This window comes from Xenopus laevis, chromosome 1S (assembly GCF_017654675.1).
Source record: "Xenopus laevis strain J_2021 chromosome 1S, Xenopus_laevis_v10.1, whole genome shotgun sequence".
Classification (NCBI taxonomy): domain Eukaryota; kingdom Metazoa; phylum Chordata; class Amphibia; order Anura; family Pipidae; genus Xenopus; species Xenopus laevis.
Genome location: NC_054372.1, coordinates 198,123,576 through 198,142,435, shown reverse-complemented (window position 1 = coordinate 198,142,435; position 18,860 = coordinate 198,123,576). Strand labels below are relative to the sequence as shown.

General features: G+C 41.7%; 1 protein-coding gene across 13 annotated transcripts in view; it reads right to left on the bottom strand.

Moving 5' to 3' along the window:
• Positions 1-18,860, bottom strand: part of LOC108705540 (CUGBP Elav-like family member 4) — a 614,898-nt gene that overhangs the window by 29,935 nt on the left and 566,103 nt on the right. For 7 of the 13 annotated variants that reach the window (XM_041580672.1, XM_041580670.1, XM_041580671.1 and 4 more), the window contains 5 exons: positions 18,249-18,392; positions 10,001-10,148; positions 7,875-8,024; positions 4,649-4,711; positions 1,092-1,172 (listed from right to left, as the gene is read on the bottom strand). In XM_041580672.1, the coding sequence (XP_041436606.1) occupies positions 1,092-1,172; positions 4,649-4,711; positions 7,875-8,024; positions 10,001-10,148; positions 18,249-18,392 (586 nt within the window). The remainder of the gene's footprint in view (positions 1-1,091; positions 1,173-4,648; positions 4,712-7,874; positions 8,025-10,000; positions 10,149-18,248; positions 18,393-18,860) is intronic. The other 6 variants (XM_041580661.1, XM_041580664.1, XM_041580666.1 and 3 more) reach the window with 2 other exon arrangements.

Below are 18,860 nucleotides of genomic sequence, written 5' to 3'. Positions count from 1 at the left end.
TTGGTTTCGTTAACCAGTGAGTAATGTGAGGGTTCTACTGTTCCAGTGCCCTGATTGGCTACAGTTTGGTCTACAGTTTCTAATGTTTTGGGTCACAAGTCAATCTAGGTCTGTCCATGTGTCTGGGTACAGCTAGGTATAGCTTTGTTTATAATAAAGACTGATTTGTTTTGCAACACATTTTCATGAATTTTTTGGGCAACACTGGGCATCTTAAAAAAACGCAAAGATAAAAAATGTGGCTGCTGCAGAACCTCTTTTACACACAGGCGCTGGATTTACAGTTACCAATGTCAACTTTTTAGATGAAAATTATAGTAGGGAAATCATAGCTAGAGTAAGGGAAATGGGGTCCCTGGCAAGGCAGGAAAGCTGGGAAACCACCGGAGGTCCTCCATTTGTTTGTAACCAAAGCCTTTAACTGTCAGTGAGAAGCTGGAAGATTATGTGGGGTCCCTGGTAAAGCAGGAAAGCTGGAACCACCTGTGGTCCTCCATCTGATTGTAACCACAGCCTTTAGCTGACAGTGAGAAGCTGGAAGAGCTGGAAGGCTGCAGAGTGAACATCCTTGATGTATAAAATGGTATTTTATGTCCCCTGTACTTTAACCATCTTCCGCTCAAGGGGCTTCTACCATTCTTTACATCCTCTTACTACAAATTAGTAGTCAGAGTCTGGAATGTTTTCTAGGCTTTGCTATAGGCCTTGGAGGCATCTAAATCTAGACCAGGGGTTTCCAACCTTTTTTTTTACCCATGAACAACATTCAAATGTAAAAAGAGTTGGGGAACAACACAAACATGAAAAAAATCCTTTATGTGCCAAATAAGGGCGGTAATTGGTTATTTGGTAGCCCATATGTGGACTGGCAGAATACAGGAGACTCTGCTTGGCACTATACTTAGTTTTTATGCAATTAAAACTTGCTTCCAAGCCTGGAATTCAAAAATAAGCACCTGCTTTGAGGAAACTGAGAGCAACATTCATGGGGTTGGAGAGTAACATGTTGCTCACGAGCTACTGGTTGGGGATCACTGATCTAGACTCCGGAGCTATGTTGTGTTAATGATGGTGGGACAGTTCCTACTCACCTTCTCTCTGTTGCTGTGGAATCATGGGAGGCGGCTGTGGAAAGGCTTGACTGATCTGACCATAGGCAGCAGGGTAGGCAGCTATTGGAGAGAAATGAGAACCAGGTCTTAGTTGGCTGTTAGGTCATTTTTCACAATAAGACAATATACGATATGGCTCGCCAACACCATTTCCCATAGACTTCAGTGAAAACAATTATATACCAGAGATATATCATAATGTGTTTGCTGTTTCTAAGGAAAAAGACTATTCCTAGAAGAAAATTCCATTGTCCTCATCACTCCCTGCCCTACTCTGCACGTAAACCTTCCTTTGCTGACCCATTCTTCTCCCTTCATGATAGTTTATCAGGTTTCTTCTCAAGACAGACACACTCCCTCTAGGCGGGGCTTAGTTCTTCATCTATTATGTCTACTTACTATACCTATTTAAGTCTGCACTTTTACAGAGTTCAAATTACTTTTAGAATGGATCATATTTATATTTAAATATACTTTGACCTTCATTTGGCAGGGCCTTCTCTTCCCTTTAACAAATATATATATCATATTCATAGTCCTTCTAAACAAAGCATTCAGGTTACAGAGAAAACAAGTGTGCTGATACCCCAGCTAGTAGTAGACATGGAATAACCAGGGGAATTGTTTTACAAGGTCCAAATAGGAGTAACTGGCATGTCAGGCCATATAGGTTAATTTTTTGGGGGTTTGGGTCCTTTTTAATTACTTTCTGTTGATTCGAATGCAATTGTGTAGCCAGGCCTCCTTATTAGTTGTTGTCTTTCAAAGCAATACTGCAATTATTTTGTCAGCGGGTACATTGAGAAAAAAAAAACCAAGAAGAAGAAGAATAAAACCCAAAGAAACACAATTTTACCCCAGGAGCTGGCAAAGTGTTAGGATATAATTAAGCATCTTGAGTTCTCAGTGCTAAAAACATAATGACTGCAAATTGCCTAATTTTAGGCTTCAGTCTTTGCTTCGGTGTTAAATCTAACGTTGTTCCCGTACGGCGTAAATCTGTTTGGTTTGAGTGGAGATAAATGGATTATAGATTATAATGAGATGGCTCCTGTCGGGGGACTCAGTAATCTGTGCACAACTTTGTGGAGTTTACTTTTAATGGATCTTAGTTGCACAAGTTCAAAAATGTTATCCAGTGGCAGATTTATTGGAAAGAAGAGGATTAAACGTCTATGGAATTCAGAAACTGGAGACAGAAAGAATCCAAACAGTTAATATTGGCAGTGGTTTTGCTGCTATTGACCAGTGGATGGTGGGACTGGGTTTCTTACACTTGTTAGGCCAATCATTTATTTATACCAGGTGGGAATAATTTCAGTCATATAGAGTAGCCCTTTAGTCTTCAGCTGTCAGTGGGATGCAAGTAGTTTTAGTCCAACCACAGTTTTGATTGGGGGGTTTGGAAATAAAGTTAACTTTAGTGATGGGAAACTGTAGGTAGGGAGAGAGTACTAAGTAAATATAGTAGAGCAAAATGGCAACAGTAGAACTAGATAGTGACTGCAGGATGGGAAGGGTGTAGCTGGTTAACATTGGGAGACAGTAGTGCAAAATGCTGACAAAATAGAGACAGTAGGACATGATGGAGACAATGGAAAAGTTGAAGACAGTAGGACAGCTATGCAGCGGTAGGACAAGGACACAATGGCAGAACACAATGGAGACAGTAGCAAAATATGGCAATGGTAGGACATGATGCAGACAATAGGAGAAGATGGAGATAGTTGGACAAGATGGCAATGGCAGAACATGATGGAGACAGTAGAACAAGATGGAGACAGTAGATCAAATGGAGACAGTAGGACAAGACAGAGACAGTAGAAAAGACGAAGATAGAAGGAAAGCAAGCAGTAGGTCATGATGGAGACAGCAGAACACAATGGAGACAGTAGAACAAGATGAAGACAGTAGGACAAGATGGAGACAGTAGAACAAGATGGAGACAGTAGGACAAGATGGAAAGAATAGAACAAGATGGAAACAGTAGAACAAGATGGAGACAGTAGGACAAGACGGTGACAGTAGAACACGATAGAGGCAGTAAAACAAGATGGAGACAGTAGGACAAGATGGAGACAGTAGGACAAGATGGAGATAGTAGAACAAGATGGAGACAATAGAGCAAGATGGAGACAGTAGGACAAGATGGAGACAGTAGGGCAAGATGGAGACAATAGAGCAAGATGGAGACAGTAGGACAAGATGGAGACAGTAGGACACTCTTGTATCAGAGTTTTCCAAGTTGCATTTCATCAATTGTGGTTAAATATCTACTCCCATTGACAACCAAAGGCTTTTGAGGTGACCCCAGCAAAGTCTGCTTTGTCCCTGACACAAGCCACTCCTTAGCTATAATCTGGAGTACAGTTCATATATTAAATCAAGTCGTTCAAGGGGTTCAGAGACTAACAGGGTAATGTAATAAAAATGGCTGTGTTTCTCCTCATCCTAAACCTAAAGCAACCGATCAGCAAGAAGCCGTTACCTGCTTGAAAACAAAGACCTGATTGGTTGCTATGGGATACTAGACCATTATTATGCTATTCTTTTTATACAGAAAATTCTGGTTGTTGAAGTTTAGCCCAACTCAGAAGACTCATACAGTACTTGCCACCCTTTAACTATACAAAGTGACTTTATGCACCTGCACGTGGAGACAGGTCCCGGGTTAATTTCATAAACTGCATTTCATGTTTTGAACCGATTAGTATTCATGGCCAATATTTAAATTGATTATAGTTCCCCTTGCTATAGAACCACTGCGTCTTTCTATTGGGGCAGATCTGAAAATGACTGACAAATACAGGATCTTTATGTTGTAGTCATAGGAAACAGAAGAGCTCCAAACATCTTTATCTTTGCTGCCCTCTGCTGTCCATAAATGCTAACGTTCTATTCTCTATTTAGTCTTTAAGGACCGGTATTCTTAAACTGTCGATCGAGACTCAAGAAAGGGCCCCCTATGCTGTTTATAGAGGGTTAAAAAAACAAGTTTCTTTATCAACACTATGCATCTAGCAAATGCCTTTAACATCCAAAGCAGACAGGGCTTCCTGGTAACAGAGAAAGAGAAAAAAGACAAACTGCCAGTCTACTAACTGTCATCCTTCCTATTGTGCCGGGGTATTGACGTCTTACTCCATCACAAACCAGTAAGGTTGGAATAATCTCTGATTGAAATAGTCCGTCTGATTTAAAATGGAAAAAGGGGCCACCGCTTGCTGAATAACCACGTTCCCACCCTTGTCTGTAAAGGTCATCTTCTAACTGTCAGTTTTTGTTCATTATTAAGGCCAGTCAACTGAGAATTTAACTCTTTAAAAGCAAAAATACACCTAGTTTTATTGCCATTGCTGTTTACTTTAAAGGGGATCAAAAGTCAAACAGAAAGTTAAAGTTTACTTGCTCAGCTGAGCACTTTTGCATTTTTTTTTTTTTATTTTGAGTCCTTAGAAACAGTTTTATTTGACTGAAACAGGTAAGAGTAGAGAAGAAAGAGTAAATATTTATAAGGAGAAAGTGTTAATACTAACGACCTGCATATTGCTGTACTCCGGCATAGGCTTGCTGCAAGGGGTCCGCTGTGGGACTCTGTGCTGTGGATACAAACACAAAAGACAGTCACAATGAATTCAGAACTGAATTAAAAACACAACTGGGCCGTTTTTCTCTCCTCTCTCTGAAATGAGCTGCGAGATTAAAGGGAATGTAAACCCTGTGACAAAACAGTGCCACCTACTGTTCAGTTCAACCACTGTCGACAGAAAATTAATTTAGTGAGCAACCATGTTGCTCTGCTTAGAATTGACCATTCCAGTACAAACAAAATGTAACAAAATAACTGCCTTTTGCACAAATTCTGCATGTAGAGAGACATGAAGTCTGGTGAGTTTAATAGAGTGACCTCTAATACATCTTCTAGACAAAAGGAGCCTCCTATAAGATGTATTGGATCATTCATCAGACTCCTGAATGAAGAGAAACAGAAGCTGAGAGAGGAATAGTGAATATAAACTTGATTATTTCAGAAACGGTACAGAAGTTTTAATTGTTTTTATTTAGAAAGTTATTTCAGTATGCTGAAGCTTATATAAAATTTTCATTTTTGTGATAGTTCCCCTTTAAAGATGACCATTAGTGATGCGCAAATAAATTAGCTTGGCGCAAATTTGCGGCGAACTTCCGCATTTAGCGGCTGGCGAAGAAACTTGCTTATCTCCTGCGAGAATTTGCAGGCGAAATTTCGCTGGCGTCAAGATTTTTTGGATGCGTGTCTGAAAAGTCGCTCGCGTCAAAATCGGCGCGCGTCAACATTATTCGGACGCCCATTGACTTTAATGCCAGCTTGAATGCGGACGTCAATTTCCAATTTTCAAGATTTTTCGTGAAAATGTCAAAATTTCATGATTTTTTCATGAAACTTTCCAATTTCACAATTTTTCTGTGAATTTTTCACGAATTTCTGGAATTTTGCGGGAAATTCACATTTTTTTCTGCGGATTCGCCCATCACTAATGACCATAGAATTAAAGTAATATGCAGAGCACAATTCCAGCATATGGCCAGATTAGTGAGCTAATAAAGGAGAACTTAACCCAAAAACATTTTTGTTGGCAAAACGATAGAACCAGCAGTTCAGAGACTACAACCCGAGCTACTTTAAAGCGATACCGACACGTTCCTATAAAAATCATAGAAACGTATCAGTATCAAGTATGTGCTGCACCCGCAATAGCCCCCCTCAATGCCTATGATTTTTAAAGGAACATGTCGGTATGGCTTTAAAGGAACAGTTCAGTGTAAAAATAAAAACTGGGTAAATAGACAGGCTGTGCAAAATAAAAAATGTATCTAATATAGTTAGTTAGGCAAAAATGTAATGTATAAAGGCTGGAGTCATGTGATGTATAACATGTCAGTCAGAACACTACTTCCTGCTTTTCAGCTCACTTGCTTTCCACTGATTGGTTACCAGGCAGTAACCAATCAGAGACTTGAGGGGGGGGGCACATGGGTCATAACTGTTGCTTTTGAATCTGAGCTGAATGCTGAGGATCAATTACAAACTCACTGAACAGTTATGTCCCATGTGGCCCCCCTTATAGTCACTGACTAACTCAGAGTTAGAGAGCTGAAAAGCAGGAAGTAATGTTCTGGCTATTATGTTACACATCCACTCACTCCAGCCTTTATACATTATATTTTTGCTTAACTAACTATATTAGATACATTAATTATTTTGCACAGCCTATCTATTTACCCAGTTTTTATTTTCACACTGAACTGTTCCTTTAAGGCCATTTCTGTGAAGGACTGAATGTAAATCCCCCCTTGTATAATTCCATAGGAGCAGCTCAGAGAAACGTCTGTAGATTAGAATCCCAGGCCGCGGCAGCCTCAGTCTGTGTTATTAAGATTGATTAGGACAGCTGATGCCATGATTAGGCAGCCAGCGTTTACTGTTTGTCATTAATTAGCCACACACACAACAATAACGACAATAACAGAAATAATATGCTGATCAAAGAGAAACTGCAAAAGGCACCGCGTTTGATAAGATAATGTTTAGGAAAATGAGCGGCCCCCATTCTATTGTGGGGAGCATAAGAATCCATTCGCCTCCCCTTCTTCCCTTTACTGATCACTTCCTCATCTAAAATACAGGTATTGGATCCGTTATCCAGAAAGCTCCGAATTATGAAAAGGCCATCTCCCATAGACTCCATTTTATCAAAACAATCCAAGTTTTTAAAAATAATTTCCTTTTTCTGTGTAATAATAAAACAGTTGCTTGTACTTGATCCCAACTAAGATATAATTAATCCTTATTGGAAGCAAAACCAGCCTATTGGGTTTATTTAATGTTTATATGATTTTCTAGTAGACTTAAGGTATGAAGATCCAAATTATGGAAAGATCCCTTATCCAGAAAACCCCAGGTCCTGAGCATTCTGGATAACAGTTTCCAGGTCCCTCAGACTGAAGCATATTGGGTCCCTGAGCTCGGGCCCTGCCTAGTTCTGTTACATTCGTTATTTTTGTGCAATTCATTTAGGGTAGAGCTCCACGAGCGTTTTTCGTCGGATTGGACGCCCGCCGACAAAACGCCAAAAAGTCACACACTTGAAGATATTATTGGACTGAATGAAAAGTCGGAGGTAACAACTAAATTACATCCGACGCGACACGACTTTTGAATGTGGACGCAGAAAGCAGCGTCTTCATCTGACAGTTGGACCGCGTAGTTGTTAACTCTGACTTTTCATTCAGTTCAATTATATCTTCACGTGTGCGACTCTATCCGACTTGTCGCGGGCGTTTTGTCGGCGGGCGTCGATCCAACGAAAAAAGCTCTACCCTTATAGATACAAGGGCAAGTGCAAATGGATAGAAAATTAAGATTGCATTACAGGTACGGAAAGGGACCTACACCCCTTCAGGCTGCTCTGTGAATTACATGCAAGTGCACATAATGCAAGGGAACCCTGATACCCTGGACCTGGGGGTTCTTCCAGCTAATGAATTAGCTCTTAATTGCCTGTGCCCATGGGGTTAGTAAAGGAGTCCCAAACAGCAATCAGGCACAAACACAACATGTATTTATTTGTATGGCAGGATATTGCAGCAGCCTCTGTGTTACACTGGACAATGTCAGACTCACCAGCTAATAGTCACCAGCTAATACTAGGATGAAAGGAGACATATTTGCTGGGATTCAGAGAGAAAGTATCACTAAATGTCCCTCGCCACAGTGGTTACCTGGGTATGGGTGGATTCCATTAGCATATACAGCTTCGGCGGCAGGCTGACCATTGGCCTGTGTTGGGATGCCAGTAAAGCCATTGACCCCGATTGGAGATGGAATGCTAGGCACAGCTGGTGCAGTGATACCTGGGGGGGTGCTTCCACCTGGAATTAAGCAAAGAACACAAATGAGCGGATGTTACAGGGTGCGCTGCCATATTGCTTGCCTTACTTGATATATTCAGTCAGTGGGAACCACTTCCATATGTTTTATGTGGTAACAGGACATGTAGCACTGGGTTAAGGTTGTGTTAATATGCAGGGGGGGGACATAGTGATTCAGGTAATTTACAAAAGCCCCAAATTAGGGATGCTCCGAATCCACTATTTTGGATTTGGCCGAACCCCTGAATCCTTCGCAAAGGATTCGGGCGAATACAGAAACCAAACCCTAATTTGCATATGCAAATTAGTGGTGGGAAGAGGAAACTTTTTTTTACTTCCTTGTTTTGTGACAAAAAGTCATGCGATTTCCTTCCCCGTCCCTAATTTGCATATGCAAATTAGGATTCGGTTCGGCTGGGCAGAATCCTGGATTTGGTGTATCCCTACCCCAAAAGCAAGTGCTGGAGTGATAAGGGGCACTAAAGCGTGGCTACTAATGCTTATATGCTTGTGTCTGGGGCATTGCTGCTTCTGACTGTACATCCAAATGAAGCTTTCAGAGAACAGCACTATATAAACATCTATACCTCCCAACATTTTGAAAAAAAAGAGGGACAAAAAAATTTTTGAAGATTTTTGTGGCCACACCCCTAATTAGCATGTTCATGTTACAAAATTTGTCAAGTTATGAAAGTTTCAACACATTTCTGTGTTTTTTATGTGTTATTACAGTTTTGCTAATGAAAGTGAATGGCTCTTTAAGGTGCAATCACAGTTTCCCCAAGAGACCTGCTTATCTTAAATTGTTACAATTGCTTCTTTGCTTATCTTAAATTGTTACAAAAGTATCTAAGTGCACCTGCCACATATTCTGGGCTCTCTTCCAAAAGCCAATAAAGTTTTCGAAACATTGTATATTTTTCTGGCCGTTCAGTGCAGGAGATCAAATCCAGCCCTGGACTCTCTTCTTCTTTACCTCTTCCGATTGTGGTCACAAGGGGTCCACTGAAGTTGCAGCCCTGGACCCCCCAAGTCCGACAGTGTTTGTCAATGGGAGAGGTGCAGGGATCACCAGCCTGTTTACAGCCTTCTTGACATTCGAGTTTTTTTACGGAGAGAAACTCAAATCGAGCTTGATTGAATTCAAATCGATTTTGATTTGAATTTTCAAATTGTTTAAATGATAAAAAATTGGATTTTAATTATAAATTTCAACTAGTCAAATTTATGGGAGTTTTAAAAAATGCGATTGAATTCGAAATTGGACCCTTGATAAATGTGTATGGATTCCAATGACAATATGAAAGTAACACCCAAGCAAATGTACATTTTATTCCCCCTTTAACCTGGAAATGAACATACATGTACCAATCAAATCGTCTGAAAACAAACGTATGATTATTGATACATGTATGGGCGCACTTTGCCTTCACAATCAGAACAATAGGACGGCAGCCATACTTCTGCCCATGGAGAGGGTACCCAATATGGTTGTCTTTACTATGCAGCAGTCTCTAAAACCCCCCCTGGCTCATGGGAAACCCATAAAAATAAAAAAATAAAGACAAATGGCAAACTGTTGTGTCCCTTTAATGTTAATGCCACAATAGAGTGATTGAATGTTTAATGTTGATGCCACAATAGAGTGCTTGATTGTTTAATGTTGATGTCACAATGGAGTGCTGGCACGTCTTCCTATATGATGTGTCCATGGCACTCAATTAAAAAAGACCTTTAATCTGAGGATGGAATTGTTTTATTTGTTCAGCCCTATTCACATCCCGAGTCATTCTAACCCTGCAGCCTTGTAGCACTGGGGTCCTGAGTTCTATTCCAGCCAGGGCACTATCTACAAACTGTATATTGTCCCGGGTTTCCTCCCACACTTTTTGGATAGGCTCAGCCTCCCTAAATCTTCATTATTCTCCACCTATGGTTTTCTGTAACATGTTGGAATAACAAATGCTTCCTCTCACCTGATGTTGGTGTCATGGGGGCCGCTGCGAGACCGTTCATGTTGAGGGCCGCCATCTGCTGCATCTGGGCCGCTGCGAAGGCCGCCATGGGATTCAAGTAACCTCCTTGTGCTACGGATGCCATGATGGCGGCTTGCTGCTGCATCAGCTGGAACAAAGAGAACAGAGAAAAAATATCACGTGTTACCGACCAGGACCCCCCGCCCATTCTATCAATCTATCAGTCCAATGTGGGGGCCACACTATGTAACATCAGTTACTGAAATGAAGGACTGGGAACAAGCCCAAGTAACCACAGACATACGGGCAAAGGTCACACCGAGATCATGAGGTCACAGTACTACAATAATCATCAACTGATAATGATTAGGGTCAGACGTAGGATGTTCATAGGGAGACGTTCCACTGTCACAGCCCAACCTTCATGGAAGCAGATGCTCAGGTGTGTCCAGCGTACGGCCTCCAGCTGTCACTTAACTGCAACTGCCAGCTGCCATAAGATGCTGGGAGTTGCAGTTCAACAGCAGTTAGAGGGCTGCAGCTTGGATATCTCTGCTCTTTATATAAACACATTTTTACCTGCCAGAAAAACTGGTCTGCCACATGCAGCTTACTGAGCAGGTATGGAAAACTGGTTCCCGTACAGAACTTTAACTTCCAGGGGACACTGGGGGTTCTACTTCCACATCATCTGGAATCCCACCAGCTATGCATCACTGCTTCCCAGAGCAGCGGAAAGAAACAGCGTTTAAAAGGAATGGGTCACCTGGGTAACTAAGCTTAAGATAAACCTTTGCCTTCTTGGCTACAATATACTGACATTTGCATCCTAAACCTAGAAGTTCAGCCATAAAGCAAGAGAGGAGTGCTGTGCTTTTGTCACTTGTGTACTTTGCCAGGACGTAGAGACAGTCACATGTGTCCTTTAACAGGAAGGAAGTAGAGAAAGTCACATGTGTCCTTTAACAGGAAGGAAGTAGAGACAGTCACATGTGTCCTTTAACAGGAAGGAAGTAGAGACAGTCACATGTGTCCTTTAACAGGAAGGATGTAGAGACAGTCACGTGTCCTTTAACAGGAAGGAAGTAGAGACAGTCTCATTTGTCTTTTAACAGGAAGGAAGTAGAGACAGTCACATGTGTCCTTTAACAGGAAGGAAGTAGAGACAGTCACGTGTCCTTTAACACGAAGGAAGTAGAGACAGTCACATGTGTCTTTTGTCAGGAGGGAAGTAGAGATAGTCACATGTGTCCTTTGTCGATAAGGAAGTAGAGACAGTCACATGTGTCCTTTGTTAGGAAGGAAACAGAAACACGTGGAATCATGTTTTTGCCAGTAGAGACAGTAGCGTGTGCACTTTGTCAGGGAGGGAGAAGATACATATGAGCACTTTGTCAGGAATAGGAACCATCAGCTAATGTAATGTAATTGCCACTAACTGTATTCCCCCCTAACATTCCCACCTCCCTGAGCAGTCCTGGATCCTCCTCAATGCACATTCCACCATATCTGCCCCCTCCCCCTCCCCCTCCCCAGACCCTCCACCCCATTCCACCCACCCCAATCGATCAATGCACCACCCTGTGATGTCAGCCAAATGTGCCGTCACCTCAGCCAAATGTGCCAGCCACATCCAGAGAGGTAAGTAGAGGCAGTCACGTGAGTGCAGACAGGAAGTAGAGGCAGTCACATGAGTGCAGACAGGAAGTAGAGGCAGTCACATGAGTGCAGACAGGAAGTAGAGGTAGTCACATGAGTGCAGACAGGAAGTAGAGGTAGTCACATGAGTGCAGACAGGAAGTAGAGGCAGTCACATGAGTGCAGACAGGAAGTAGAGGTAGTCACATGAGTGCAGACAGGAAGTAGAGGTATTTTTATGTGTAATTTGCCTTGAAAAAGCTTTTCAGCGAAACGCGTTGGCATAGTCCTTCACTTTATTCTTGATTTTAACCTTATTTCTATTTTTTTACCTAATTGAGAGCTCTCTAGCTATCCTAGTACCACCTTTGATATTCTTTTCTTCTAATACTATCAATGACACTGAAGGATCTGTGGTTTTATAGTTGAGTTTAGCCTCTTCCAAATGAGATAGATACGGTTACCATTGAGACCACGGTTCCCAGTGTTTGACTTTCTTATCATGTGGAGTCCCAGGGCATAGAAAATACCTCTGAAGTTTTTGGGACCTCTCCACCTCTATCATTTTCCTATTCCTACTTCAATTTCCAAATGACGGTCTAGGACAAAAGATTTTTATCCTTTAAATCAATTAATTCACCTTAACTTATTTCACAGCACTAGCACTTTAACTTAATGAATTCAAGCTCACAACGTTAAGCTAATTCAATTGCGACTCCTTATCAGGAACACTGAGTAATTTTATTAACTTATTTCAATTTATCTTCTCACAATTAATGGTACAGTTTTTTAAGGATTTAATCAATTATATTTTCAAAAAATATAAGCTATTAATTCGATATTTATAGGTATCGAGCATTATATTCAAGCACTGGCACTTTAATTGATTGATGAATTCTGTACACTCTTTCACCAATTAAAATATTATAAATGATTAATTGATTTAATTGAATTCAAGTTATTTATTAATTAATTTTTCCTTCGTAATAAGTGAGTGGGGGTTTTTACTTCTTTCTTTCCAAATAAATTATCCTATACCAGTAAATTATACCTCCCTCTCCTTTTAAGGTGAATTTTCTAGAAAAATAGGTCTGTCTCCCTTTGCGACTTTTTAGGAAGTAGATGTAGTCACATGAGTGCAGACAGGAAGTAGAGGCAATCACATGAGTGCAGACAGGAAGTAGAGGCAATCACATGAGTGCAGACAGGAAGTAGAGGTAGTCACATGAGTGCAGACAGGAAGTAGAGGTAGTCACATGAGTGCAGACAGGAAGTAGAGGTAGTCACATGAGTGCCAGAAAGGAATTAGAGGCAGGAACTAGGAACTAAATGTCTGTAAATGCCCACCCTGCTCCCCGCAAACATCATTCATTCCTAGAAACAGTAATGTTATTATAGGGGTCTTGTTGCGTGTTAATATAAGAAACCATTGGTTGTGTTTGCTTGTAGGATGCTGGGAGTCCAAGCAATGGCAACAAGCTGCTCTGACTGCACCGCCGTTCTCAGGCATCACCTGTATATCCTAAATAAATTATTTGAATTTTTAACTATTACTTTTGGTTATTGTTTTTGAAGAAAAACTCACAACTCTCATTTTTTGCACCGCTGTTCTCCCCTGGAACACACAGCCCACTGTATTCCCTGGGTCTGGCCGGTAGCAGCAGGTATCTCCGCCAGATGGACCAGGTTTTCATGTTTATTTAAAAACTTCTGGATGCCAGTTCATCTGCTCATGCCAAGGCTCTCTGAACCTTCCCCAAATGATTCCAACAAAGCTACTATGTTGCTATCAGATGTTGCTGAAAACACAGAGATATACACTGGCAGCCATTGATTTCTTGCTGGCGCCACTATGTCACCCATAACTGGCCATATATGAACATTACAAATCTTACATTTCACTCAACACTTTGATCTGAGCTCCATGGTTTCCAACAGAAATCACAGCACTGGATGCTTTCAAAGCCTTCAATCCAAATTTAATAGAGGGGGTAATATAGAGTGTTTGTCCCTCAAAACACTGGGACAAATTTCCTTGAGGTGTATCCCTTGGAACCCAGTTTGGTGGAGGCACTTGGAATATAATTACCAGGAGTCTCTCTCCTCAGTCCTGCAGAGGGTTCTCAGGTTCTCCAGCATGTAAGAGGGTGACCGAGTGTTGTATGAAAATGTGGGTGTAAAATGTGTAAAATGGAAAATTGTAAATGTTGAATAATTGGCCATTTTTTGTCATTGAAAGTGTAGAGCAGTGATCCCCAACCATTTTTTTAATTCCAGGCTTGGAAGCAAGTTTTAATTGCATAAAAACCAAGTATAGTGCCAAGCAGAGCTCCTGAAGGCTACCAGTCCACATAGGGGCTACCAAATAGCCAATCACAAGCCTTATTTGGCATCCCAAGGGACTTTTTCATGCTTGTGCTTGTGCTCCCCAACTCTTTTTACATTTGAATGTGGCTCACGGGTAAAAAAAGTTGGGGACCTCTGGTGTAGAGGGTAATTTTTGGTGTTTAGTATAATCCCTTCCCCAGCCTCTAGAGGGACCATAAGAGTATATAAGGAGAAGACACACCCAGGGTGGGGTTCTTTTCACTCTAGAATTAGATAGAGGCAGGGCAATCAGTGTGAAGCACTAGGTAGTTTAGGGATAGCTAGCATGGGTAGCTAAGACCCCAATGAAGAGGTAGAGGCTTAAGAGCCAAGGCTAAGCCAGTGAGGGCAGAAGTGTCAGTGAGGCATAGGCATCCTGAAGGAGGAGCAAGAAATTCCTACCCGGAGTAGGACAGGGGGGGGGCGTAGCGTATACGCTGGGCTGTCAGGAATTTAAAGGTGATTGCTTGGCAAGTGATAGAGTGACTGTAACTGAGCTGTGATGTGACTGTTTTGAATACTCTGGAGTGTGAAAACGAACGGAGATGCATGTATGGAAGGAAATCTGTAAATAAAAAGTTCTTCTCTTTGGACCTTAAACTTCCTGAAGGAGAAAATGGTAAATACAACAAGCAACATTTTTAAATTGCAGCGTAATATTGCTCTGAGGATAGCGCCAGGAAAGGGTTACATAAACACATTTACTGAACAATACAAGAGGTCAGCCTGTAACCTGTCTTGTTGACATATGGCCGTTCTTTGTGGGATTATGGAAGGAGAACTCATTCCGAGCAGTCAGAAGATCAAGGTGTCCATCAAGTTGCTCAGTTTAGTTTTTACTCTGACCCATGTGCTTATAAGTCACATTTCATTACATGAATTTAGCGGTGCTTATTTTTATTCTGCTTTTTTATTCAGCAGGTTTGACTACAGAGAGCAGAACGCTTCAGCCCCACGGACGATACAGAGAAGAAGCTGCTCTAAATTATTTAACCTCTCCGAAGAACGTACACATAAAAGTTGAGTTTATCAGAAAGACCTGAGGGTCTTAAAAGACAATATGTTTGGTGTCAGGTTAAACTTTCTCAGTATGAATCAGTTGTTGAGGGATGAGAACATGAAGGAGAATTCCCAAACTTCTCAATTTTTCTCAATATTGGCTGCAACTTATTGGCAGACTATTAGCTCTTGTACAGGCTGCAAACAATCAATTGTCTTCTTCTAATGCATAACCAAGGGCTATGATCCTTGGGTGATAGGATTTTCCACCCTTCCCATCTAAATAATGCTGACAGCTCTGCAGGTGCATTGGATGCTCTGCTTAAGTGTCTTGGCTCAATGTCAGAAATACACTCATTTGGTGAACTGCAGTTGAACATTCAGAGCTAATATTGATTGGTTGTTATGGGTTATAGCACTGGAATAACCAGATTTCAATTCTATCTGCAGGCAACTTTCTCTGGTCTCTTAAATCATGCCCGTTTATGCCAAGTCAAGCCCATTTACCACCCTAGGCCCTACCCACTGAACAAGTCTTTATTGAGTTATGGATCAGAACCGGTACAGCGGAGAGGCATTATATGTCCCAGAGGGTGTCATATTGTCATGGCCGGCACCCGATACCAGAACAAATGCTAAGCACCCTGGTCTCGGCTCGGCTTCACCAGTAGTGTGACCACCGTTGGGCTTCGGGAGGAGCCCTCAGCTTACTTGGGTGCCACCTGGACTTAACGACGGGTACAAGGCGAGATGTTCTGGCTGGCAAAGGGGCACGGCAGGTAGCAGAGTCTTTAGGCCGAAGGTCACGGTACAAAGGTCAAGGCAAGCGGATGGTCAGACAGGCTGGATCGAGGCAGGCGGAAATCAGAATTGTCAGGCAGGCAAGGGTCAAAACCAGGTATCAATCAGACAGATGGGATCAGGCAAGAGAGTGGTCAAAGTTCAGGCTGGGTCAATATTCAGAGTTCAGAGTAGTCAGTATACAAGCAGGGTCATACACGGGTAATCAAACAAGAATCAAGGTCAGGATCAGCAAGCACAAACACAGGAAGCACCAGGATATCAATCCTATCACGGGCAATCTACAATTACAAACTGTCCCTTTAAATATATTCAAAATTCGCGCCATTGCGCGCTGACGTCACACGTCAGCGCGCATGCGCCTTTAAGACGCAGAGAGAAGCAGCGCGCGCGCCCTAGGCGCAGAAGATCCCTGCGGGCGTCCCCACTTGGAGTGCGGCGGGCGTCCCCGCTGAACTCCACAACCCCTACCGGGGTAAGTTATTACACATATGCTGTGTTCTGAATCAGTGATCTAATATTGCAAATGACTAGGCTTGGGGGTCACTTGTGTCATACAAAGGCCTCCAAGTGGACAGGACTGCCTACATATATCCTGATATGACCAGCAAGAGATATGTATGAAGATATCATACACTGGTTATAGGGTCTCCATTAAGATATAGATAGTTCTGCCCACGAACATAACCATATTCTGTAGATGAAGAATTATAAGGGTAACCTAATATTGCAATTTATAAGGCTAACAGAAATCACAGAACTCTAAGACATTTTGGACAATTAATTTAGATTTTTTTTCTCTTGGGTCCCAGCACAACCAACGACCACCCTGGTGATACAGGAATATACTGTGAATGACAAATGTCAGTTTTCCTTTTCCTTTCTTAGGGTGTTATGGTAGGAAATCCATTCTTATTAAATGAAAAGAGCCTGTCTGATGTAAAATGAAATAAGAACCTCAAGATATATGAATATACATGAGCCATGATACCCTGGCAAAGCTTTAAAAATGATCACCGTATGAGAAAAGTGTAAAATATGAAGTTGTCGTTGTGAGAAAGCATTGGAGTGTGTGACACTGATCATACACTAGAGCCATTAGCTTCCTAATAGGATTTCATAACATTCAATGTTCCCTGCAGCTTTCAAAAGTTTAATATTCCTTTCCCGTGGTTGGGCAGAAGAAATAGCTTGACTAACTACTGCTTCTCACCACCTCCAGTAAATGCCCGTTCTTCTCCATAAGCAGCAATAAAACAGCGCAGATAAAAGGAAAAACTCTGGAATCCTATAATTATAATGCATTGCTTGGCATTCTTCAACAATGTATCTTAATTAATCAGCATGTGATTCATTTCCATCAAACAATAGGGACCCCCTTGAACATCTGCAAGCAGGAGGCCAACAGTTACCTAAACTGGAACCCAAACGACTTTGAACAAGGATATTATTCTTATAGCTTTTGGAGTCTGATTAGCAACACAACTGCTGAAATATAAAGGGGGAAACATGAGTCTAGAGAAGTTGCATGTGTGGCAAAACTAGTTAAGGATTCTGAGACCATTCTTTAGGGTTTTGAATGCATTCTGAGTTATCAAGTTTTATTTGCAAAGTCCCTAATACGAGTTGATGCCTCCTTGGATAATGTTCTTGAGTGGAAGCTCCAAATGAAGTCATAAAGAGCACTGCATCATGTTCTATGCTCACCCTGCACCTTTGGATATACACAAGTCTCTCTGAGAGCAAACATCAATTATAATTATAATAATCACTCAAGTGCACGAGAAACTCCATGTGTGGCCTCAACTTGCACCAGGATCTGCTTGGGAGGCCAGAATGTGAAACACATTAAAAATATTTTGGCATTTTACTCCACCACAACTATCCAGCAGCTAGATTGGTCCTGCTATATTGGTCCTACTGCATTGGTCCTACCATAGAACTCTGGACAAAAACCTAATTACCCTCATATACAGTACAAGGACATTTCTAGGCTTGCTGATCTCTGGCAGAACAGATGCCCCTTTCCACCCAGGCATACCTCTAATGCAATAGGAGGAGGACAAGATTGTAGAGAGGATAATTGTCATGGGACTTTCATTTAATATGTGGTACAGAGCTGCTTATGGCAAGGTGCTCACTATTCCTCTTGGCCGAAGCCTCCTGCTGCTGTAGGACCATCACAAATGTGTCTAGATCTTTGGAGAGCAGTCAAGGAAGCCTAGTGTTTTATGGTTAAATAACCTATATTTATACAATACTGCCTGGCTGTAAGTTGCACAATTCTTACACATTGATGTCCTCTGAGGCATCATATCAGTACAGACTTGCTTGTCTGCTGCAGTGAACCCAAACAAGGTCCTAGTTACCAGGTGTTAAAGAAAAACTACCCCTGAAGACAGCCCCCAACTATGTCCCAAGTGGCAGGAGAAAAATCACTTACTGCTTGAGCGTAGGCACCATAAGCTCCGAACTGAACAGCCATGGGATTGAACATGCCCATCTGGCCGGCCATTTGCTGCATCCGTCTCATTGTGCGTTCCTTGTCCGTGTCTGCAAACTTCACCACCAGGCTCGAGGAGGCCCCCTGTTATCAAATAAGAAATCAACTTTTGGTTCTGAGAAAACATTGTTACGTGAAATCAGAAGAAAGGATAGACGTGTTAAATAAGTATATTCAATAACATCTGCAGAGAACCCCTCTGTGACTTCTCCATGTTAGAGCTCCCATCATTCCCAGCTACAGCCAAGCGAACCCAGTAGTGTCCAATAAAAATAGTCAACCATCTAGGAGATTTAACCTTGGCAGACAAAGATGATCCCTTATAATACATGAGTGATACTCAGAGTTCCCTGTATAACTCAGCCTGCAGCCTTGTGCCTTTATATGGTCACAGAACAACCCCTCAGTGACTTCTAATATCCTTATCATTTACAGTAGGGGGTACATTATCCCTTATAATACATGAGTGATACTCAGAGTTCCCTGTATAACTCAGCCTGCAGCCTTGTGTCTTTATATGGTCACAGAACAACCCCTCAGTGACTTCTAATA